Source organism: Sphaerodactylus townsendi, linkage group LG12, assembly GCF_021028975.2.
Source record: "Sphaerodactylus townsendi isolate TG3544 linkage group LG12, MPM_Stown_v2.3, whole genome shotgun sequence".
Taxonomy (NCBI): Eukaryota; Metazoa; Chordata; class Lepidosauria; order Squamata; family Sphaerodactylidae; genus Sphaerodactylus; species Sphaerodactylus townsendi.
In genome coordinates this window covers 7,040,312-7,066,546 of record NC_059436.1, presented here as the reverse complement: position 1 = coordinate 7,066,546, position 26,235 = coordinate 7,040,312, and the positions used below count along the sequence as shown (strand labels likewise).

Genomic DNA, 26,235 nt, shown 5'->3' with positions numbered 1-26,235 from the left:
GCGTGTCGTATGACGACAATTTATCATAAATATCCATTCCTGTTAATTACACACTTGCTGAGGTGTCAAAGCAAAAAGCACAGCCTGTGCCAAGTTTGAGAGGAATGCGGGGTGGCCCTATAAGCCCACAAAAGAAGGAGCTCCAAGTCTTCCTGGGTGCCCTGTGCTTCGTTTGCTGTCACTGCTCAAAACTCCATAAGCTGTGGAAACTAAGCCATGGAAAGAGCGGCATTAATCATTTCCACCACCACCCCACCACAATTATATGCAAAAGACTTTGTAATAATTCTCTTTGATGCTCATAATAACATTTTGACAAAAGTCATTAATATGGCTTAGGAGAGAGATATGGAGATGATTATGCCTGAGAATAGACCCTTCCTTCCCCAGCTTTTAGTATCCTTCATCCCGAGGAAAAAATGGGGGTCATTTTGACTGGTATGTGGGTGAGGGAGTTAAAAGCCAGAATGGGATAGAGCAGCAAACTCTAATATGGGTTCGATTCCACACTCCTCCACATGAAGACTGCTGGGTGACCTTCGCCCAGTTACAATTCTCTCAGAACTCTCTCTGCCCATGTGAAGGCAGGCAATGACAAATTGCCTCAGAACGTCTCTTGCCTGAAAAATCCTATGGGATTGCCATAAGTCAGCTATGGCTTGTTGGCAAAATCACACGTACATAGTTTCACCCCCTCCCCTTGGATGGTGTCACAGTGCAGTATCTGGCTATTTGCCAGACATTTACTGTATGATCCCTGATTGGCTAGGATCACATGTGAGTAAATAGCAGCCACCAGTTTGTTTGTTTTTTTAAAAAATGTCATTAATGTGGGCATTTCTCTGACCTGGATTTTCCAGGCTAGTCCAGCCTCACCAGACCTCAGAAGCTAAGCAGGGTGAGGAAACAGGCAAGTAAAGGCTTGTAACAGGGGTATTTCAGGGGACACACTGAGGGACCTGAAACTGACCTTTCTTCACCAAAATATTAAATCTATGAAAAAAGATGATGCGTCCCTGAGATATTATTGAGTTTCTAATACATTTTCTTTGCACTTCTGTAACCAAAGAGTTGGGTGGCTAATTAGTGTTTATCAGGGCTGTCAAATGAATTTATTATGTGGACCAAATATGACATAAATGTTACTTGGTCAGGCCAGGCTGGGGGAGTGGGGGTGGACTGCTTTGACTGGCCCCAGAATGGCACTTTGGGGAGGGGGTGCCTGGACTGCTGAGCCTGCACCAGGGTAGGGTGGCTGCCTGAAGAGAGCTTGTCAGGTCTGGCAATTAAGAGCCAGGTCAGATTAAGAGCAGGGGTGGAGGTGCCTCATGTGGCTCACAGACCAGATAAGCCCCCATAAGGGGCAAGATCCAGCCCCTGGGATGCATTTTTGACATATATTAGGAAGGCTTCTTCCCCACTGGGCATTCTTCCCAAAATATATGGCTGTGATCTGAATAACTCATGATTCAGGACAGAATTGCATGCGTGTTCTTATTTTGTCATTTAAGAAAACCCCTTATAAAAAGTATACATTTTTCAATTAAAAATGAGCATTTTGAAATTAAAAAATGAGCCCTGAATGAATGAATCCGATATAAATTCACTATGAAAACCATAGCATGCATGTACACAATGCAAACAAACCAGCAATAAGAAGCAGGGAACCAAAACAGGTGGACAAAAGAAAATAGATACTCAGAGAAATGTTGGGGAACATTCATTCTTCCTGAGCTGAAACTGCTAACATCAAAGCTCTATTCACAAGCTGCAAAGCTGTTTCTGTTTAATTGATACTCTGTGGGGGGAGAGTTGCAAAGATGAGCAAAGCTTGCCCATTCCGAAAGGGGGAAGAGAGTGCATCTCTGTGTTGCCATGACAACACAAAGACACTTTCCTCAGTACCCACGCTGGCTCTGCTGGGGAGGCAAGTCAGTGGACTGGGTTGCATGTGTCACTGCCTTGCTGAATGTGATCTCCCCGCCCAATGTAGTGAACTTCTATGTAACTGCCAAAGCAGAATTTTAGAAGCTAATGTTAGACATAGACAATCTATCAGCATCATGCCAGAAAACCACCAAACAACCCTCGCTGGTTTCACCAAGTTGACACTGTCCTGTCAACCCTTAGATACCTTGTGCCCACCTTTTCAGACATCAATGCCACCATCAAGAACTTGACCATGTGTGCTGTATTATATTTATTCCTCTGAACTGATACAAATTGAACGAGGGGAGTCTAGACCTTCATCTAACAGCATCTTCCAGTTTTCTTCAAGGATATTGAGATATGGAAGGGTAATTTACAAATCCAATTGGTGGCCCAGCCACCAGCTTCCTTTTTTTTTAAATGTTACTTTCTACTTTCATGACTTTCCACATTTCTGATATCCCTGCCTTTGTGTCCATTCCACCAAAATACATATTTTATGTCAACAGACTTTCCACATTCCTGATATCCCTGCCTTTGTGTCCATTTCACTAAAATACATATTTTTATGTCAACAGACTCCTTGCGCTTTGACATGGTGGCCCTTTCTCAGTCTTGCATCCAAATTGATGTCTAATTCACAAAATGTAGGGCAGCAAGGTGACAGTTCCAACCTGAATCTATAACACAGACCTTGTTAAAAATGGAGAGGAGAAAGCCAGCAAACTTCAATTAAGCACTGCAGCAGAGACAGAGGAGAAGTAAAAGTTATAAATTGTTGTGCCCTGCAAAGATGTGCTTTTTAAAAAATAAAAGCACAGGAACACTGTGTCTGAAAAGACTTGGTGTCCCCCATTGACACAAGCGAATCAAACGGCAGTTAGAATCTCTTCACAAGACTCTCCCCTTAGTTTTGATTTGCTTGTCCCATAATATGGAAGGCAGACTTCCCTGAAAAACAAAACTTTTTCATTTGAAATGTTTGGTTCACCTTGAGAACTTGGATACCCTTGGTAGCTTTTTTCAGTGTTTTTCACAGTGCTTGAAGATGATGATAATTTATTCTCTCCTGCTGCCCCAAAACAGGTAATCCTGTTCTTGACGCATATTTGGCAGACACTGGTCAAGCCTTCCTTTGAAAGAATACTGTTTACTTTTTCAGAGGCAGGAGAAGAAGAAAAGGAGCTTGGATTTATAGACTGCCTTTCTCTCCTGTAAGGAGACTCAAGGTGGCTTACAAACTTCTTTCCCTTCCTCTCCTCACAACATACACTTTGTGGGGTAGGTGGGGCTGAGAGAGTTCTGAAAGAACAGTGACTAGCCCAGGGTCACCCAGCAGACTTCATCTTGTTCTCCGTATCTGATTAGAGTCTGATTAGAGATTAGAGTCTACTGCTCTTAGCCACTATACCATGCTGGCTCAGGAAAAGAAATGTTCTCTGTTTACAAGCCCTGTATTGAGGGATATTTTTTTAAAAAATAGTCCTTCAGATCCTTAAAATTCAACTACGATGAAATAATGAACTATGGTAAATTGCAAAAGCCTTGTGTTTGATAGCATGTCCTCTTTACTGGCACATTTTTTCCAAAGCAGTGAATGCCATGGGAGAAAAAGGCTGTTTTCTCCTTCAGCCTTGCCCCGTTGCTCGGAAAACAAAACAAGCGTCTGATTTTGATGGAGCTGAAAGGATTAGATCTGGTTTGTGATTTGTTTACTCTGCACTCCAGGGAATATTAAATACCTGCAAATATACAATGTTTTTCTTCTCCGCCTCACTTAATAAACAGTGACTGAACTGCATCCGCAGCCCCGATGCCACGCTGGTTATTAGAGAGAAGGAGCCTGCTATTTGTGGTGTGTGAGAGTTCATCTAATTAGCTGATTTCAGTTCATTTGGCATTAAATAATTCCCAGAATTCCCATATATTTGCACAGTATGTTCACCGGGGGTAGGGGGAGTTTCTCCGAAAGCAATTAAAGAGCTCCCTCTGGAAGAACTTGCCATTGGTCACAGCGCATGGCCTGTTTAATATCCGGGAGGACAGTTGCAGGCAGAATTTGCTGCAGGAGTACGCAAAAAGCAATCCAGGGACCATTAGAAAGAAAATCTATGGAGCTCTATGGCCAATCAAGTCATCATAAAGCAACTCAAGATTAAAATTTGGCTTTGCTGACATGGCATGGGACACCCACATGTCACAGAGGCATTGCAGTGGCTCCAGACTAGGGCCATTTCCTAGAATATATGCTGCTATACCCAACAGTTCTATTCTGCTCTGTTCATCAGTTCCTCCAATGGAGTAGGTTTTTCTCTGGGGGAGCAAAACCTCTACATTTTTTTTTTTGCTTACATAACTGCTAGGGTTGTGCATTTGGATCTTCTTGAGCTGAAACAAGCTGTCCTGAATTGACTTGGAGGCATCTGAAATGGCCCCAACTATTCCTGAAAGTCTGGGAGCAAGGATAATTACTGTCCTGGGATTTGGGGAGTGTTCTAGGGTTCAGGGTAGGCAACATGAGTAGAGAGGAAGGAAAGGATAGAGAGGAAGCATGCTCCACTCCCAGCTGCCCCAGTATTGCTCTATGAAAGTTAATGTCATCTATTCAGTCCAGATGTACTTCTCAAAATCTTAAAATATAAAGTATTGAAAATATAGAAACGTAACAAATACACGATGGTCTTTTTTCCCTTTCCAGATACAGCGGTCCTCTTGTTTGCAAGAAGACAGGTTTAAATTTTGTGTGCCTGATGAGATAGGACACACTCCCCACATTAAATAACATTTTCTTGCTACCCTTTCCAACAGTGCCATTGAGACAAGAAGGAATCACCAAGTCATTGCAGAGATTACGGGGGGTCGGGGGGTGAGTTGTGGATTTAGAATTTCTGCAAAGTAGTAAATATGCATAGAAACTAGCTTCAAGACTCTTGTAGGATATAATACCCCTTGATGAGGGGTGTTAAGATCGTACAGTTCAGAGGGCACCCAAGACTTATAAAATCCAATACCCCATACTCTCCTCTACATCAGTCACACAATCCATACCACAAAGGTCTACAAGGGAAAGCAGAACTCTATGGCCGTTTCTGCACGGGCCAAAAACGGCGGCCTGGGGTAAAAACACCGCCCCCAGGCCGCCGATCGCATTTACCTTTAAAGGGGTGTTTTTGAGAAAACACCGTGTTCCCTGCGGCGCGGTGCAAACGGCACCGCCGGGAACATGCTGTTTCCCCCTTCCTTCGCTTACTTGCCTTGTCCCCGTCGTCGCCCTGCTGTCTTCCTAAGCCCCGCCCACGCTGTCCTCTGACCCCTGGAGGTCGGAGGGCAAAGCGATGGGCGCGGGCTTAGGAAGACAGCAGGGCGCACGACGGGGACATTGCAAGTATCGCGAGGGACAGGGAAGAAGTGCGGCTCCATCGCGGGAAGTCGCCCTCCTTCCCGCGCCGGCCAAGTCTCGTTGGGGCCGCTTCGCACGCTAGACATGCTGAAGCGGCCTCCGACCCCATGCAGTGCGAGGAATTCCGTCGGGCGTGAGGGTTCGCGGAGGCGCAATGCCGGAAAGGGCCTATGATTCTTAATTTAGTCTTTTTTTTTTCAAAACTAAAAAGCCTCAGATGTATTTTCTGGTCAGTCCACAGAAGCAAATGATGCTCCACTCAAAACACATATGAATTTGAGCTGGGCTAATTTGTATTCCATATGAATTCCAAGTGATGATGACACTGTATTCTATCCTACCACTGTATTCTATCCTACCACTTTGCTCCTCCAAGTCTCTCTTCCAAGGAAGTCTCCTGTGCCTCGAGAAAGGTTTCAAATTTGGTTGAGCCAACACTAATTGGTAGAAGGACACAGTATACAAGTGGTTCTGGTGGGTTTTCCAGGCTGTGTGGCAGTGGTCTGGTGGATCTTGTTCCTAACGTTTCGCCTGCATCCGTGGCTGGCATCTTCAGAGGTGTATCACAGAGAAAAGTCTGTTTCACACTGTGTCTAGTGAGAAGGGAAAGTTTAGTGTGAAACAGACTTTTCTCTATGATACACCTCTGAAGATGCCAGCCACAGATGCAGGCGAAACGTTAGGAACAAGATCCACCAGACCACTGCCACACAGCCCAAAAAACCCACCAGAACCAATTGAATCTGGCCGTGAAAGCCTTCGACAATACAGAACACAAGCTCTAGAAATTACAAGATTATATTTACTTATGGGAAGCAATCTATTCATTTCCTGAAGTTTCGAGGGTGTTTTTGTCCTACCTATAATCCAAAGGAAAAGCAAGTTGGTGTGGGATGGTGATAAATTTAGGCCAGAAAGCTAGATACTTGGAGGATGAATTCTTATAGGATGTCTCACAGCTAACTGTCTTTCCACCCTTGTCTTACACATCAAGTTTATTCAGGGATAGAACTGAAATGTTTTCAAGACAAGAAAATCAAACTCGGCTGGGAATATGTGTGCGCAGATCCGTTGGGATGCCCTAATTGTTCTGTGTGTGATTAGCTTTAAAATGTTATACTCTTCACAGCACTGGCTGAGTAACAACAAAGAACTGCATGACAATTCTGTCATCAAAAGCTAGTTTTTGCTTCAATTGATACTAAAAGCGTTGCTTTCAAAATGTGAGATAATCAAAACTTGACAAGTAAAAGATCAGGTAGATTATTGATCCTCACAGATCTCTTGCAGAGCTGGTATTCATATTTGAAATAGGTCCACTGTTCATCTTCTTTCTTTAAAAAAAAAAGCAAAACAAAATTCCCCCACTGTGTTTCTATATGTAATGTGTCTAACAGATGGGCGCAGCCCTAAGATTTTGGCAGCAGATATTTTAAATATTTAGTTGTCATACTGAACAAACATAACTTCTAACACAATAATCAAGGATCAAAATGGATGTTCACAGTGCTTGCTCATCTGGAAGTAATTTGGGATGGATTTGGGGGCTTTTTAAACAAAATAAATGACAGGCAGCCCCATCTGGGGGGGGGAATCCCTTTTTGGAGCTGGCGCAGCCCTGTGCCAGCATGGGTGCCCACCCCACCAGTGCAAGGGGCAAATGTCCCAGTGAGAATCTTACTTACCCTGTGAGCAGGTGCCACATAGTTCCCAGCACCAGACCCAGCACCAGACCAAGGCTCACTGGCACAAACATCTGTGCTGGCATTGCCAGAGGCAGGCTGGGGAGGTGGAGCTGACATGAGTCAGCTTCCTCCCTACCTTTGCCTGCCAGAACACTGGCACAGGGGTTTGGGCTTATGCCACCCATTCGTAGGGCTTTCTGTAAGCAGGGAGGCTTTTTTTGTTTTTAGCCAAGAAACCGTCCTGCAGGCATCATATTTTCTTATAGCAACTTAATGTCCCATGCTTATTAATAACTTACTGAAATGGTACCATTCAAAGACTAAATAGGGATTGGGCACATTCACAGAACTCTCCAGCTATGCAGATAAATACTAGTCACTAGGTTTGGGGGGAAAAAGAAAAGGGGGAGAGGCGTGGCTGGCACCACTGTCCTCCACAAGGTACTAAAGTGAGTGTCAGTTTAATGGAGAGCAGAGAGGGAGGTAGAAGAGATGATGGCGTGGTGTAGCCCAAACTAGTCAGATCTCAGGATCTACACTGTACTTGGAAGGAAGTCCACCAAGGAAGGCTCTGCGGAGAAAGACAAAGGCAGACCATCCCTGTTTCTCACATGCCTTGAAATCCCCTTGCTATGGTCACAATAGATTGGTTGCAACTCAAAGGCACATATATTTGTAGAGAGGGTGGGGGAATTGGCTTGATTGGGTTCCCATTTGTTTCTAATATCCTGAGGAACTACAAGGCTGTTAAAGATGCCCAAGGAGTGTATGCTGTCCTTGACCTGAATCCTCCTCCCATGTTCAAGGATCCCAAGCTCTTAGTTTGCATTTCTGAAATGCAGGGTTTTGGTACTAACCATGGTGCTGAAGCTGCGGAGAACTGCCCAAAGTCACTTCTGCAGTTCATTTATTTGTTTTTGGATGGGTGAACCACCATCTAATGGAATGCAAAATGAGCTGACTTGTGTGTGTTCTATCTGCCACAACTGTGCAATGCTATACACTGTTTTACCCTGCTCTGGCTGAGTTTCCAAGGTTTTCGCCAGAGAGGAATTTGGTACAATAAATGTAGAGCACTTACTCTTTTTCGCAGATTTATATCTTGTTTGTGGCTTTAAAAAAATCTAGTTGGTTGACTTTTGCATTGAATTTTACATGTTTGCAACATGTTGATACTTGGTAGCTTGCCTTGAATGTGGTGAAATGAAGAGGATATAAATGTTTTCAATAAATAGATTATGACCAGTACCATGACTCTTGAATTCTTTGACTTTGAAAGTATATCCAAGGAAGAGAAGAGGTCCCCTACCAAGCCCCACACCATTTACCCTTAAGCTGCTTCAGGTGGTGGGAAATAGTTGAGGATGGTCACCACTGGGGATTGCTGAGAAGGACCTGTGATTTAAAACACCCCAAAGTTCTACTAGGAAGGGGCTTAGCAATTTATAAACAACATTGCAGAACCCTGAGCAATACATATTTTTTTCTAAAGAGTCCTCTAGTTGCTTTTAACTTGAGAATTCTTTATTGCTCAAAGTTCCCCAGTGTTGCTTGAAAATTGCTAAACCCTTTCCTAATAGAGCTTTGGGATGTTCTTCCATCCCCATTTGCTTTCTGTAGATCTGGGATTTTTCAGTTGATGTTTGCTGCTTTTCATTGACTTTTAATTCCCTTCATAATTTTTAAATCTCTTTTTGTGCAGTCTACAGCCAGAAGGCAGTGAAGTCCTCCTTGGTCCCGAAGTAACTTGTGGCCCTCCAGAAGTGACAGTTTCCACTCCATTTGCCTTGACGATACCCCACTGTGCAGAAGTGAACTCTGAGCACTGGAGTATCCATTTGAAAAAGAAAAAGCAGCAGGGAAAATGGGAGGTAAGTGAAACCCATCCCTTAAGAATAACAAAAAGATACTTAAAGATCCCTCTGGCAATGGGAAAACATGAGCCTTGTGTGTAAAAAAAAAAGAGATGCTTCATTACATGTCAGCATGCAAGACATGTTCAGACAATGTATCCAGGGTAGTGGAATCACAGTTTTGGGGCTCTAATCAGTTGACTGACACTCTGGAGCACACACATTCTCCTAGACAGGAACCAAATCGTGTACCCCTAGGGATCCCTCTGCTTGTATGGTTGTACATGTGCAACATCTTCAACTGAATGGACAGAGTTAAGATTAGGGATTGCTGTTGCCATCTCAGTTTATTCTCCCTTCTCTCTCTCTCTCTCTCTCTCTCTCTCTCTCTCTCTCTCTCTCTCTCTCTCTCTCTGTGTCACACACACACACACACACACACACACAAATATACGTGCTCCTAGCCTGGATATGTCACTTGTCCAGGGTAATAATGTACATGTGTTTATGTACTTGTGCATGTGTGTTTGTGTTGTACTCTCGCTGTTTAATGTGCATGTGTTGAATGTATTCATTTGCACATTTTGTCTGCCTAATTATACATGCTGCTATAAGCAAGTTTCAAATGTCACCCCGTTTGGTGTCCCAGCAGAGATGAGGTAGAATATAAACATGCAGAAAACACCACAAAATCCTAGTGAACAGAAGCATTTTTTTAAAAAAAAATCCAAACTGCAAAAGTATAATTGTCTAAATCTGACTCACTTTAAAACTAATGCAAGCACAACAGATAACTGTATCTACTCACAGCAAATAACTGTATCTACTGAAGAGGAAACGGTGTCCCTGAAGTGAGGTGGCAGAGACAAATAACAGAGCCCTTTCTGTGGTAGCACCTCAGCTTTGAAATGCCCTCCCCTCAACTATTTGCCTGGTTCTAGGTTCCTTACATTTTCAGCACTGGGTTAAAAAAACCCATTTTGACAAGGCCTTTTCTCAAGTGTGTTTCTGACCCTGCATTTTACTTTGCTTCTCTGTTCACCCAATAATGGTGACTTCATTCCTCATAGCAGTTTTTGTATTGGTTTTATGCTGCTCATAGTCTTTCAGAGATCCTTTTTTCTCTGCTGTGCTGTTAATTGGTCTTTTATTCACTACAGCCGCAGTAATGGCATTTTAACTGCTTTTTGGTATTTATATGTGTATGGTCACTTTATTTTTATTTATGGGAGTATTGTTCGCCGCCTCAGGAATCAATTGATTAAACGTGTGGGGAATTAAGCTTTTAAATAAAAAAGAAATACTGCCAATGCAAGCAGTCTTAAATGGTCTTTTTGTTGTCCCTGCTACCTCCTCTGTGGTAGATCATGTTGTCTTGTGAGCTGTTCTCTCCCAGCCTCCAGAGGGGCTACTGCAGAATGCATTTCCTTCCAACTGCCTCTGCCCTACCTTTCTGCAAGGCTATTGAGGACCCTATTTCTTTGTGAGTGTTCTGCCCTTGTGCATTTCCTTTGTTTGTGGTCTTATCATGGCCAGCTGCAAGGCTACTGTGGCCCATATTTCGTTGTGAGTGGTTCTGTCTGAGCCTACTGCAATGCTCAGTGGACCACAATGCAGTGCGGCTCTCCTCTAGCCTAGTACAAAGTTACTGTGGACTTCATTTCTGTGTGAGTAGTTCAATCCTAGTCTACAGTGAGCGTACTCTGGACCATATATTTATTATGTGTTTGTTTGTTAAGAGCATTCCTGCTCTGCCTTTCTACCAGTATTTCCACTGAAAGCTTCTTGCAAAGCAGTAAGAACAGTCTAAATCAAAAGAACTCTTTTTGAGCAAACAAAGATATTGGGACTGCTGTGAGCTGCTCTGCTTCCTCTTTGCCACACTGTCAAGGGATGCGGAAGGCGGAAGCAGGGGAAGCTGACACAAACCTTCATCCCAGCACTCAGGTGGTCTCAGGATTGCTTTACCTGCTCCCAAACTGGTTCTGTCAGTCCCCCCCCCTTGAATTCACTTTAAGCTGACAGCCAAATATCTATGACTAAAACTGAAATATCAGTCATTTACTGAACAATGATCCAGTACAATAGAACAACACATGTGAGATGAAAGTTTTTTTAAAACAACAACAACAACAACAACAGAATAAGCATTATTGTAGTGAATATTTTAATCAGGCATCTGAGGCACACTCTTGTTCAAGTCTTTCTTATTGTCTTCGGTTTGAAAAACCATTTGCCATGTGGAACTCCTGTTTGAGTAACACGAGTCAAATGGTTTCTTATTGTCTTTGGTTTTCCATATATATATAGGAAGCTATACTGAATTGTAAAGGCATTATTGCTATTGCCTTCTGAATAAAGCAGATTTTTCAGTACTACCTAACCAAAAATGTTCTGCTAACTTAGGAATTCTTTCAAATTTCCCATTCTTGATGTTTTACGCTTCAGAACCCATTAAGTTCACATTATTATTGTGCCAGTTTCTGCTTCCTCACTTCCACCTCTCCTTCTTTGGCCAGCTGAGGAACAGGCTCGCCATCAGAGAAGTGAAGAGGAGGTTATGTTGAGCAGTTCCTCACTGCAGCTCCACCTGCACCATGTTTGCTTATGAGAGTCCCAAAACTTTTCGCGAAAAAGTTTTCAGCGTGTGCAAAGTACTGCTTGGGAAAGGGGAAAGCAGGAGAGATCCATCCCTGTGAATGGCTTCCACTCACACTTTCCATTGTTTTAAATGCTTTATGGCTTCAAACCTACACAGAATTTACTTGGGAGGGGACCTCATTAAACTCAGTAAGGCTCACTTTTGAGTGCTCATGCATGGAACCATGCAACACATTATTAACTTTGCAGTTGAAGTGGAGATCTATTGCTGATTATAGCTCTGTATTATTCAGCATTGCATTTTCAGTGTTTAGAGTAGGCGTGTGAGACAAAACCAATACCATTCTCCCATGCAAATCTACACAGTCATTACCCTTGTTTTGTTTTCCTTAGCTTATTTTATTAAAGCATACCTGCTGTTGCTTCTTGGTGCCCCTTTTCTTTCTCCCTCCCAATTCATACACTGAAAATTTCCCAACATCCGGCAAAAAGTATGGCCAGGAGACTCCCTTCTGTTTGAAAAACCATTTGCCATGTGGAACTCCTGTATGAGTAACACAAGTCAAAGGCCCCGTTGGGCTCTAGGAATTAATTTACCATTATTTGGAGTTCGATCTGTTGTCAAAACAACAGCAACATCCTTCATATTATGCAAAAAAAAAAAACCCCAACTGTTGCATGTTTGAATTTCGTATTGGGAGCTGTGCACTGTTGTATGGCAAGAAATCAAGATGTATATCTTCTAACAGCTCAGTCCAGATTGTGAGGAGGGGGGTGAATGCCCTGCGAGAGTGCCAGTAGGCTGTACTGATGCCTTTGCCTCCTCCACCGGAGTAAGAGGCACCACTGCCAGTGAACAGGTCAAAGATGCTGGTGACCAGGCACCCTACAGCTGTGCGGCAGTGAAATCTGGAAGTGGGGGTAGGTCAGGGTGTTCCCAGGGGTGGAGCCAACTTTAATCAGCTTCCACCCAGGTTTTATAGTGGGGAATGGCACAGCCAGGCTTTGAACTTCTACTACCTGAAAGAGTGCCATAACTCCGTCAAGTAGTATGAGGGGCTTCCAGGCAGCTGGGGAAAGTGTCCCTTTTTTTGCTGCCTCCCTGTGCCATTTGGAAGCCCTCTGTGGGTTGGGCTGCAAGTAAATCCGTGTCAATAAGTGCGTCCTTCTGAGGTAGAAATAGGCCCAAAGGCTCAGAAAGCCAAGAGATATTTACGCTACATTCTAGAAAATTGCATCCAGTCAAGAGTAAACAATTTAATCAGAGTGGAATGCTTCTGGTAATAAATAGACAAAGTGAAATAAATAGTTGTACAAAACCCTCAAAAGATTTCTTTCATACGGTAAGTTGCTACTGAGACGATGAAATCTGATAGAATCAGAGACGAACACAAAGCCAGCCGTTTGTTTTTCTTTGGCTCTGCCTTGCCCTATTCTTCTCCTTAGTACAGTCCTTGTCCCATGTGGCTTTGTCACCTCAGGTCCCATAAGTCTTTTGATAGCTTCTGTAAGGGTTCAAGAGGGGAACCTTCCTCCTTTTTCACCAGCTGAAAAATTGATTGGATTTCACTCGCCGTATGAACTGTGCGTTGCTCAAGTGTGGCAGCTTTTCAGACTGTCACTGATTGCCCTTGAAGACTGAGTTTCTCCCTAAGATTCCGGAGTGTTTCCAATTTTTAATGTCTGATTTTGTCATTATAGTTTTGTTTGTGTCAACAGCCTGTCAGTGGTTGGAGTTTGTGTGAGCAGGAATTTTTTTATGCCTTGCCCCCAAATATGAACATACGCATCCATAATAATGAGTCTATGTTTATGAACAAAGCTTCCAAAATATGAGCAGGACATAAAAATCATCACCCGTGCATGTTGGTTTCCTGGGTGTCAGGATTGAGCTGATAAAGCAATTTTCATTTCCCCCTGTTTTTGTATGGTGTTATCACCATCACTGTTGATTCACTTCGTTTTCATTGTTGTCACTGATATTTTTGTTCCTTTCCCATCATTTATGTGACATTTTATGCCATTTATACACCTCAAGAATAATGTTTTTAAAATGTATTAATTTTAATGGCAAAAGTTCAGTCTGAGGAAACAGAAATTGGTAGAAAATAAAGACTCAACGTGTTTATTTTTCCCAGGGGAAAAAACAACACTGAAATATGGATATTTGTATCAAGTCAGACAGTTTTCTAAAGTCAGTCTGTGCTGAAAAAGCAAATAGTAGCACAAACCAGCCCTACTTACAATTGCCAATGCTCATTATTTTGTGTTCAACTTCAATTTTCAATATCTCCTAGGCTTCCAATTTGATACCTTTTGGGCCACAACAACTGTCTACGAATCATTGTTTATAATCCAAAATAATAATACTACCATACATTCTCAGCTAGTTAAAAAAGACCCAATACAAAATCACAATGTCTTGATATATCTTATAATTCTGGATAACAATACATGTTCCTTTTTCTGTTTTTTCCCCATGTTTCTGCCTATACAGGAAGTGATGTCTGTGGAAGAGGAAACAACTTCCTGTTATTGCCTGTTGGATCCATATGCCTGCCACATTCTCTTGAACTCTTTTGGAACTTATGCTCTCATTGGGGAGCCTCTCTCAGAATGTTGCATTAAAGAACTGAAAGTGGCAGTCTTTGGCTGTATGTCTTGCAATTCCCTGGATTACAGCCTCAGAGTATACTGCATAGATAACACTCCCTGTGCATTTCAGGTACGATGAACGGTGGGATTTCTTCTTCTAAGGTGTCAGTTCTTGATTCAGCTGTGCCTAAATTATCTTGCTGGAGAGTTTTAGACTGACCTACCTATTGGGGAAGGATGGGTGCTTATTGGATCCAGTTATATTCACATTTTGACTGAGGTTATTTTGCCTGTCTTATCTACTTTCCCTTATATGTTTTGGTTCATAGCATAAGGGCTAAGAGCTGGTTCACACATGCAGCAGAATAAACTGATAGAATGTTGAGTCACTGCCTCACTTCAGATGTGAGAATTTCAACTCTGAATGTTCCCTGTAAGAAGACCTCCATGCATAATCAAATCTAGCATAGCAGGGAAATATTGTCTAACTCTTCCGCTTATGGGGTGCACTTCTATAAAGACACCTAGCCAATCAAGGAATCCACAACCCTGACTTTGCAAAACCTGAGCAAGGCTGTTAACAACAGAATATTTGGGAGGTCAGTAATGTATAGGGTAGGAAATAACTTGACAGCACTTAACACACACACAGCCGACAGGAAAGGCGGAGTCTAAATATTTTAATAAATAATTATACAGAGAGCTTTTCCACTTCATGTCTTTGTCTACTTGTTACCCTAAACCCCTCCATGTGTGGACCAGACCTATGAATCTAGGGCCCCTTCCGCACACGCAAAATAATGCGTTTTCAAACTGCTTTCACAACTGTTTGCAAGTGGATTTTGCTATTCTGCACAGGTTCAAAGAGCACTGAAAGCAGTTTGAAAGTGCATTATTCTGCATGTGCGGAATGAGTCTAGGTGAGTCTGGTTTGAATCTTGTCTTTGCCACAAATTCACTACAGTTGCCTTAGATAAGCTACTTTCTCACAGAGACCTGCATGGGTGATAAAGAAATGAATTCTGTTCACAGAAGTTTAACAGTAACAAAAATGTGACAGGTTGAAGACTGACTCTTCGATTGTAGACAAGCTCCTATGGGAAAGAGTCTCTTTCATCAGGTGCCCTCAGCCAGAGGATATATTGAGATTGAAATCAATTGTGAGCAGTTGCGTTAAAAGACCATCAACCACAAAGGGTACTGTCTGTGCCATCTGTATGGACGGTCAAAAGCATGGGTCAAAGGTCAGTGGTAGAGCATCTGCTTTACATGTAGGGGGTCCCAGGTACAAATCAAAACACCTTCAGTTAAAAAATCTCTGGCAGCTAATGTTGGGAAACATCTGTTTCTGACAGATTCTTTCTATAGATAACACTGGACTAGATAAACCCTATGACCTAGCTCAGTATAGGCATTTTCTTAGTAAGTTTTATGGCAGCGTATGAGCTTTTCCCCCATGTTATTCCTGGACTCTGACTATACATTCATATAGTCACATGTAACTGTACACATGGCTACCCTAGTGGCCCTTTTGAAGGCAGAAAGATAGATTTTTTAAAAAAAAATAGTAATATAAATGAGCCACTTTGAACACTCTAGACCAAAAATGATGATGATGCAGAGTGAATGAATGAGCATCAGACATATTTTGGTACAGATGTTTTCTGTAGTTAGAATGTGAAGCGCAGATCAAGAGTCCACAGGTGGCTTTGGGGGATACAGTTGACTCTCTGTGTTGTGACAGTTCCTTGGTGATCAAATTTCCTGGAGAAATTCAATGGCAGTCTTCTGTGAGCAGCTCTCTCAGAACTATTTTAGGGCATCTTTGTTAAAATTCCCCAGCAAGACTAGCCAGATTTCATGCTGGTATTCAGAAAGATGCCAGCTTCCACCTTTTTGTTGTTGTTTACAACCAGGAAGCCTTACTCGGTAGATAGGATTTCCTGAGGATTCAAAGCCAGATGCTGTTCTATAAGTCCTGGGGTGATTTCAATATACTTTCAAAGCTTCTGCTTGAGGCTCCTATGGATTATATCTGACAGAACGAGTTCCAAGAGTTTGGCAAGGCTTCTGGGTGGTAACGGCTAAAAACAACCCTTTGAGTTCACTGTTAATTAATGGCTGGCAGTCTTAATTAACAGTGAACTCAATAAGAATGGTGCCTGAGCCATGGATAAGAAACAGCTCTCTCGAAATCTCATTTATACAATGAGTCAGTGTCTCCATAGAAGGCAGAAAAGGCAGCCTGGAGTTCAAAGGATGAATGTTTCCTTGAGTCACTTTGTATTCAATAAGGCTATTTGTACAGCAAAGGTGGCTTCAGAATGTAATAGACAAAGGTCATATCAATAGATTTGCCATAGCAAATTATGGATTAGTGCCCAGAGTTGGGATTTAAAGAACATACACAATTTCTGAGTGTCAGAGATGAGTCATGCAGCTATTTCTAGAGATGCTGACAAAGTTGTCTGCTGCTGAATTTCTCCACCAAAATGCGATCTCCTCTGATTGTCACAACACATGAACTCAAGTGCATGGCTTAGGGCCAAACTAGACATGACATTTGTCACATGTTGAACTAGATATGACATTTGTCACATGTTGCTCATGGAGACTGGCAGACATAAACGAGCTACTGGTTCCTGCAGAGAAGTGCTGCAAGAGCTCCATTCTGGTCTGGCGTGGGGAGCGGGACTCTCCTCCCCTCTCCTCCATGATCCCAGCCAGAATCTGTGCTTCATAGAATTTGTAGAGGAAGTTCTTCAGGGAAACAGCAGCTGGTATATGGTTGCCTGTACCCATGCAGAATATATTACAAATGCCATGTTTGGTTCAAGGGCAGAAGATCACACAGAATTGACCAGTCACTCTCCAAGCAATTCAAAGCAGCTGTGCTCTTCCTTCAGTGCTGCAGCTTCTCTCCAGTTTCTCTTTCACCCAAAGGCAAAGAAAGCACTTGCATACATAGTGGTTCTGGAAAAGAAAATGGCAGAACTGGACCCTTTCCAGAGGTGGGATCCAGCAGGTTCTCACAGGTTCCCGAGAGTAGGTTACTAATTATTTGTGTGTGCCGAGAGGGGGTTACTAATTGGTGATTTTGCCACATGATTTTTGCCTTAGTTACGCCCCTCCTCTCAGCAGTAGCGCGCAGAACATGAAGCCGTCTAGCAGGAGGTGCACCGGCATGTGTGTCAGCCTGCGCCTGCGTGCATTAGTTTCCTGCCCAAGGACTGGCACAGCGGCTGCGTCCTTGCCACAGCCCCGCCCAGGAATGCCCCGCCCAGCCACATTGACGCTACGCCACAGTTTGAATCCCACCACCATGGGAACCTGTTACTAAAATTTTTGGATCCCACCACTGACCCTTTCCTATTTGCCTGTCCTCCTTCATGTATACAAATGTGCATCCTTGTTCTGGGTGGGAAAGAAGCATGCTATTGACTCTTTCCCCTTGTAGAACAGATACTGTTTGCCTCTTCTGATGAGAACACAGAGATAACCATATATTTTTCCACTGCAGCACAAGTTACAATTGATGGCAGTTGCTTTGGGGAACCAGTAAAGGACAGGTTTTCCCACCTGGGCACTGCAGATCTGCACAAGACATGTTGAGGCAGGCTCCACTCATCATACTACCCCTTTGTGAGTGACTCTATCCACCAAGTCTCCATTGGATGACTGGTAGCTTTTAAGGCTCTTGAAATAAAAGTAGCCCCCATAAAACCTGCCCTGTCATGTCCTACAGGATAATGGAATAAGACGTAAAACAGCGTGTGATGGTAGCATTCATTCATCCAAACACACACAGAATATTACATTGCCTTCGTCAAGTAAAATATACATTCAAATAATGTATTTCCAAGCAAAACACTGGGCTGGAGAAATAAATTGTGAAGAGAAAGCAGAAGGCCCAACTCTATTTGCAGGTAATCAGAAATGAGTGGACAGAACAGAGCCCGAGTAAGGGAGCTTGGTTCTCACTGGGGTGTTGCACCAGTGTTGAGGTTGTCTGACTTCATTTTTTTCATGGGATTTCACACAACAGAATGTTCCTCCATAGAAATCCTTCCACATTGAAAAGTCGATGTCGGAGAGGAGGTTTCTAGGTTCATTTTCCCCTAACCAGCTGTTATGCTCTGCATGAAGATTTCTGTTGTTATGTGGGATCATTCAGTCAAATGAAGGTGATATAGCCCAAGTCAAAAGAACTTGTTGGCAATTCAGTCAATGTGTCGTTCTGGTTTACTGTTTGTCCCAAATTGAAGGTCACCTCAGACTGAAACCTTGAAAACGACCATACTTTTTTGACATAATTTTCCACATGGAACGGATTTCAGACAAATAGTTTACCTACAGAAACAAAGGTATCAGAATCACTGTGATAGAAGTGGCTTTTCAAATTGGTCTGCCCTGTTTCTGGCATGAAGATTTTAATTCAATAGATGGACCAATGGATGGATGGATGGACAAATGGATGGATCGTCTGTGTCTCTTTCGTCATTTTTTTGAAGCGATGAGAACATAAATTGTGTTCATGCTCTGCCTGCTTTCTGTTAGGATTGCCAACCTGCCAGTCATTGCTGCCTTCCCATTCCTTTCCCCCTCAACCCAAGCACTGCAGGCATTACCTAGGGAAGGGAATTGATCTCACTTTAACAAGGTATTAGACCAGGAAGGAGGGAGGGGATTGAACTGCCTCTCTCATATCTGTGCTCGGAAAGTGTCACCTAGGGAAAGGATTATTCTGTACCTTCCTCGTGCCTTTTGGTTCCTAGAAAAACTGCAACTAGGGGGCATGATGCAGGTTCATGAAACTGTTTATGCAGTAAAGAAGTGGATAGAGAGAAGTTTTTTCTCCCTCTGCCATCACTTTAGGGCCTCCAAAGAAACTGTGTTCAATTGGTCCAGAGCAGATGAAAGGAAATACTTCTTTATTCAATTAGTAATTCAGAGGTAGTATTCATTGCCAGTAGAAATAATGATGGCCACAAGCATAGATTTGTTTAACAGGTGACTAGACAGATTCACAGAGGAGAAGTCCATCACTGGCTGCAGCCATGGTGACCAAAGGGAAAACTGTATTCATAGTAGCAAACATCTCCCTACCAGTGTGAGGAGGCAGCATCAGGGGAATGATTTGGTGTCTACGTAATGTGCGTTGACCCTCCAGAGCAACTTAGTTGGCCACTGTGCAAAAACAGATTCTGGACTACATGGGGAGGCTGGCCGCAGAGTTGCTGCCCCCTGTGCTGACCCCCGCTGATTCTGTTTGTATCTTGGTTTGCTACGTCCCCTCCTGAGCATGGGATCGGGTGCCGCTAATAACAGTTTTATGTGTCGCTGCTTTGTAGTCTTTTAACATTTTTCATTGTTTTATATTTATTACTAAATTTTGTACATAGCTTTCTTCTGAAGAACCTAAAAAAAAAGGCTGGAAAACTCCCAGACAGCAAACAAGTCAATGGTTTTATGTGGGTTGTATTCTGAGAAGAACTAAGAAATGATAATGGAGGGAAAGGAAGTATGGGTTTTAACCTTGAATGCTTGTTTCCCATTCTCCATTGCAGGAAGTAATTTCAGATGAAAAGAACCATGGTGGACAGTTGCTGGAAGAACCAAAGTTGTTGCATTTCAAAGGGAATACCTTCAGTCTTCAGATTTCTGTCCTAGATATCCCCCCTTTCCTCTGGAGAATCAAACCATTCACAGCATGTCAGGTATTTGTGTATCAAGACTGGCATTTTTATTTGACTTTCCAAACAACTCTGAGGTTTCAAAACGTTTCTTTGTGTGAAGTTCAGTGTTCTACTTAGCACCACATTCCAATTTGTCAAATATATCGGTAGCCAGTTTTTCTACTCAAACAAATCCAGTTCAGCCCCCCCCCCCCTCACCCAATGTGGCTTTTGTACCATATGGGTTCAGCTAATGTGTTCAGCAATCGTACTTACCATACTCACTGTATCAGATGTGGGCCAATGACTAGGTCTGTTCAGCTCAAGCTGCTGAACAAGTTTGCACATTAACTTTGCTAAGGACTGTTAATCAATGAATGGTGCCCTTATTTATTTATGACTAATTTATATGGTTTGTGAGTGATTTAACTATCTGTTTAAACACTTGTCTATCAAATGGAACAGCAGCCCTGCAAGGTGGCAAGAGAGTAGATATCTGTTGCAGCTGTGTGAAAACATTCTTGCGCAAAAAGCCAGTCATGCTATATGATTAGGAAGGAATACTTGAAGCAACCTGACGAACAGCCACAAATGAGTCTATAAACAGGCCTTCAAAACTTCGGCTACCTGCGTTTGACAGGTGAACAGGATGTGAACTGAACCAGCAAATATTCAGTCATCCCCACTAAATACGCCATCCACACTTTACACAATTGTTGTGGGAAATTCTAGTTTATCTGGAGCATTTTTGTTTGTCAATTAGATCAGCCTCCTACACCTGTCATTTCCCAGTGTCTCTTTCGAACAGGATAAGACAGACAAATCTTTCCTCCATCGTTCCTAACAGCAGCAAAAGGGGGGGGGGGAAAGCCCTCATAGATTGCTTTAGTTCTGCCTCCTCCTGTTGTCGTGCAACTTCCCACACTCCTGGAACCCTTTCTTAGAATGATTATTGTTGCTGATTATCACAACAGCTCTATTCCTCCAGGATGACCCAGCCTCACTGCTGTTTTTTTTCACAGTTCCAGACAAGACAGGCAATGGCTCCATTCCAGGGACAGGCAAAGAAGTCCAGTTTCTTAGGAGGCTGAAAGGAATTGCTTGAGAATTTATGTACTTGTTCTTGGAGCAAGAGAAGAAACATGCCTGTTTTGCTACTGTATTTTCTTTTGTGCTGTTCAGGGCAGCTTCCCTTGGTTTTGATGGTTATAATTTTTGTCGTTGATAATGATGACATTGTTTTACTTGGAAACTGCCTCGAATGGACTTTGGAGAAGCAGCATGCAATTTAGAATAAGTATAAAAGTAATATAAATATAAAAGTAATGCTTATAAATTAAATATGACTATACTAGGCCTGGTTTACATGTCATAATAAAGTACTAGATTATCAAGGAGGTAAAATGGAGCATACCTCTTAGATCATCCAACTTAAAGAAGCAAAACAAAACAAAAATAGCATGTCAGGGGGGAAAAAAACTCCCTAAGCTCGCTGTTCTGATTTTTTGTTTGCAAGGATGATTTTCACACAGCAGAACTGTTTTAAGACGTTTCAAGGGAGTCAGTATGGTATAGCTATTAAGAGTAGTAGACTTTAATCTGATGAACCAGGTTTGATTCCCCACTCCTCCACATGAAGTCTGCTGAGTGACCTTGGGCTAGTGTCTGCTATGGGGAGTGTCTGCTATGGGGAGAGGAAGAGAAAGAGTTAGTAAGCCACGTTGGGACATCTTATGGTTGAGAAAAGTGGGGTATAAATCCAAACTCTTCTTCTTCAGTTCCACAGTTTTCCACCTGCTGTCCAGAGTGATGTGAGCTACTCTAAGCATGCTAACACATTTTTCCATGATGTTCTCCTACATTTATGAATCAGACCTCACAATATAAGAGATTTATAGCAGCATCAATAAAGATTTCAAAGCACTTTAAATTTTAAATGCATTCTAGTGACTGAGGATTAGAAGCATTCAGATGGGACAGATGAACACTGTTGCCATTTATGAGGGTTCTGAGCCAGTGGGAATGCTGTGACTGTTTACACAGAGTTGTGGGACCACAGTCATATTTGAAGGTTAAGCAGCACAAAAGAAACCTCACCTTCAGCTCTTGGATAAAATGATTTTTAACAAAGCAACAATTTTGAAGCTGGGCAAATATTTTCACTTGCTGAGTGTGTGGAATTTGAAATATGTGAAAGGCTGAGAAACAATAATAATTGGTTGGCAACCCATCAGAATTTACCTCAGGCAGCCAACATTTATCATGTTCTAGCTCCTGTTTTCTCCCCTTTCCCATTGCATCCTGAAATGGCTTCTGAAATGCTTCTCTGGAGAATAGGGGACTCCACAGATTATTATAAGGGGCAAGTTAGTGGACTTCTGTAGGAGGGGAATGAGCAAAAATCATCCCCTTCGAGTGTGTGTGGATCTCGTCTACATAGTCCTATCTGTTACTTTAAATAAGTTGTACGGCAGAGTAGGAACTGACTTCCTGTGTTAAGCAAAACTTGTGCTGAATTTCTGTATCTCCTTGGAGCTTATAATGAACTTGAAATCCCTTAGGGTTTTTCCACTGAGCTTTGAAGGGTTAATATCAATTGCCTGTATACACATGTCCCTTGCTGTATGGTAGCAGCCCTATTATTATTATGAGATTACTGTGCTGCAGTGAGATTTGTCTCCCATTTGCTGGCATTTGACTTCAAAGATGCAATTTGTTCCTCATAATTGGATGCGGTGAACAAAATAGGCTGATTAAATCAACTGGGCCAAAGCATTATGGATGATGTAGGGCAGACAGGGAGAATTGGCAGATCTTTCTAGGGAGTAGATTATATAGCTGGATGGTGGCCTTCACAATGAACTATACCTGCTGTTGCACCTGGGACCATTAAGTGTTCTTTTATAAGCCGTAGGTATTCAAAAGGATGGTTGTTTTAACAGGAATTCTGTTTATTCCCGCAACAAGCAGTTGTTGGAAAAGAAAAATAGAAGAAAAGTAATGTGGCTGCTAAAATATGCATCCCCATGAAGTTCTTTCCTACTCTTTTGTTAACCCCCTCTCCCAAATTCCTTCTCATAACAATTCCTAGTTTTGCTTTGCAAGCTGCTTGGTGGCATAAGAACTTCAAAATGGTCTCTAAGGTAATTTTGCAGTGAGTTTAGAAAGAGTTTCTGGGATTGCATCTCAAAGGGTGCAGTGGATGCTTTGGTTTTCTCATGCTTGGTTTTTTAACTTTTTATTAATTCTGTTTTATTTTTTTAAAATTCTTTGTGCATTTCTATATCCCAAACCCATTCCCCTGACCCCAAGTGGTCTGGTTCAGGGTGTCTTACAAACCTATAAAATAGTACATATAAAATACATTAATGAGATAAAACTAAAACACTAAAACCTGAGCATACAATTACAGATGGTTCAAAGCATGATACTATCAATCAGCCTGTGGCAACATCCCCCAATCTGTCATTAGTCTATTCCAATAATGAGAGGGACCACAAGGGGCCGATAACAGTGGAGGCATACAAGAAGGTGGAAAGTATTAAGACTGAAATGAGAGATGCTAGATGGAATTACTAATTGGGAGTCAATAATTGGGAGTCAATAATTGATTTGAAGGCCAGTAAGACAGAACAGAGATAGTAGGAGGCCTCAACCAAAGACCGTTTGTATCCTGTATTCTTAGCCAGTTCTTCACAGTCCAGAGTTTACTAACAGATGTGTCTCGATAACTCATCGGCTTTTAGACAAAATAGCAGCCATAATTGATTCAAGAGGCAACTTGCAGTAAAGTGATGTTAAACATATAATGAGAGATAAATAAACAGGTGACCACAACCAGTCAGAATGAAATCCCATCCTCTTCAAGGGAGGTTGAATGGAGAAGGGGGGGGGATAATTCTGATCAGTAAGAGGCCAAAGCCATGTCCTGGATGATCTAGGCTAGCTTGATCTCATCAGATCTCAGAAGCTAAAAAGGCTTGGTCCTGGTGAGTACTTGGATGGGAGACCACAAAGGAATGCCAGAGTTGCTATTTAGAGGAAATCAATGGCAAACCACCTCTGTTAGTTTCCTGCTTTGAAAACCCTACTGTGTTGACATGTCAGCGGCAACATGATGGTGCTTTACACACACAAGAAAGCAGAGGTAGACATGGGATATGATCCAGAAGAGCAGGCATAGAGAAATCAGAGATGTCTTTACAGAACCCCCTTTTAAGACCGGAAATTAGGTTTTCAGCAGCAAAGAGGAAGCAAGAGGTGGTACAGCATCTAAATCCAACCCATTCCCACTCACTCTCTTGAACAGACAGATTACAGCTTTGCTAGGGGTTAGGCATATGCATCTTCCTCATGCAGTTACCTTATATCCTCATGATTTATTATTTATGTAATTGAAAACATGTATATATTGGCTTTCCACAAATATGTTCTGAGGCAATTCACAGTGTAAAATAGTAAAATAACTCACAGAGAATGAAAAAGTCATATAAATAATCTAAAACAGCATTCCCTATCCCAGTGGGAACATGTATCTAGTCACTCACTACTGTGTGTGTGTATCCTCGAGATCAGGGCTCTCACACAGGTAGCTAGTGAGTTAATCTGGCTGCTGCCGAGTAATTTGGGCATCCAAAGAAGAACCAGGAAAAGACAGGAAAAAGATCTATTGTAGACTTTAAAAAAATGTTCCATAGGATTTTTTCTGCGCTGCTTAGGTGATAGCTCCATCTCTGGTGGTCTTCCTAGACCATGTTCTGTTTTTAGGACAGAGCAAAGTGTGCTGGTTAAGAGATAAGAAGAATTTGGATTCATACCTTGCCTTTCTCTCCTGTAAGGAATTTCAAAGCAGCTTACAAACTCCTTCCCTTCCTCTCCCCACAACAGACATCTTGTGAGGTAGGTGGAGCTGTGAGAGTTTGGAGACAACTGTGACTCACCAAGGTCACCCAGCAGGCTTCATGTTTCAAAGTGGGGAGAGAAATTCAGTTAACCAGATAAGAGTCTGCCTCTCATGTGGAGGAGCAGGGAATCAAACCCTGTTCTCCAGGTTAGAGTCCACCACTCTTAACCACTATACCACACTGGCTCTCATTAAATGTTGGTACTATCTGCTCTAGATGTATTAGTGAAATGCTGTTGTTTTTTTAAAAAATATATATCCAAGATTCATCTTAGGGCAACAGTTTGTTCCAGGATAGTTGGAATGTTGGGAGATTTAGTGACTGGTTCCTGCTAAGAGGTGATTTACTCTCTCACCGTCTGCCAGGAGACTAAACCTAATAGAGAATCAAACCAAAAGCATTTCAGGTTTACTTTACAAACTCGCTCCTGTGCTATGTTTTGTCCTATCTGATTATTTTCCCTGGAATTCTTTTCAGCTCAATGACTTGCTCTCTACCACCTACACACTTTTTTTTCACCCAACTGAAAGGAAAAGATAATTTCTCTGGGAAAATCTAATTTCTGTTGCTCCAATTTTAATATTTTCATTCCCATTCTTGCTGCCATTCAGTGAATCAGGTTCTAAATATAGTGTTTTAGTTTACCATGTCGTGTAGCTCCAAGCAATCTGGGGGAAAACCAGGAAGCAACTCTGCCATGCTTTTCTCTTGCTCTCCCCAAAGCCTCCAAAACAGCTGCCGTTCACTGTTCAGAATTCTCCAAGGCCTGTGGCTGCTGGATCTCTCCCTTGGCCAATGTCAGGGGCTGGCATTGCTAGGCAGCTGTGGAGGCCCCAGGGTACTGGGAGAGCAGGCCACTGTGAAGCAGAAGTGATTGCAACCTGCTCTTGCTCTTTCTGTGTGTCCCAAGATAAAGTCCAAAAATCCATCAGGTGCAACAAGAGCTTGTTATATGGTCCTGTCCTCAGGATAAAACTGCACATTACCTGCTGCTCCCTATTTTGACCACATTTTAACAGTAGAACTTGAACCAGAGAGATTGAAGTTTAAAGGGCAAGACTGGCATGGGGCAGAGGAAGTGTTTGACTCTTTTTTCCTATCATTGTTTTCCCCTCCCCCAAATGACAGCAGCTATTGCCTATACCCAGACATCCTACAGATGTCATACAACAGGTGTTCCAAGTATAATGCCCATGGGCATCATGGGACTAGCCAGCACCTTTTCTGGCACTCACCAAGTGTTTTTCAGGAAGTGGGCAGGGCTAGGTAAGTCTTTTGCCCAGTAAAGCTTCTGATTGACTATTGGAGACTTGACTGGCTATGCAGATTTTTTCCAATGTTGCTTTGGAAGTAACTGCCCCCACTTCACAAGAACCGACCCTATTGCTGAAGTTAAGCTGCACTAATCATTTTGTGGCTGGCTCCCCCTCCCAGAGCAGCCATTTTGTGGCAGCCATTTTATTTCTGCACCCACCGTACCATGTCAGAATACCAAATGTCCCCTCAGGCTCAAAAAGTTTGCGGACCCCTGTCATACAAGAGGCCGACCAGAAAGCCTGAACAAATTGGTTTTCTCCCTCCCCCTTTTTTGTT

The 26,235-nt window shown here is 42.5% G+C and overlaps 1 protein-coding gene across 2 annotated transcripts in view; it reads left to right on the top strand.

The window, feature by feature from the left end:
- The window catches only part of UNC5D (unc-5 netrin receptor D), a 387,521-nt gene that overhangs the window by 342,791 nt on the left and 18,495 nt on the right, over nt 1-26,235 (top strand). For both annotated transcript variants that reach the window (XM_048512818.1, XM_048512817.1), the window contains 3 exons: nt 8,717-8,885; nt 13,966-14,193; nt 19,631-19,780. In XM_048512818.1, the coding sequence (XP_048368775.1) occupies nt 8,717-8,885; nt 13,966-14,193; nt 19,631-19,780 (547 nt within the window). The remainder of the gene's footprint in view (nt 1-8,716; nt 8,886-13,965; nt 14,194-19,630; nt 19,781-26,235) is intronic.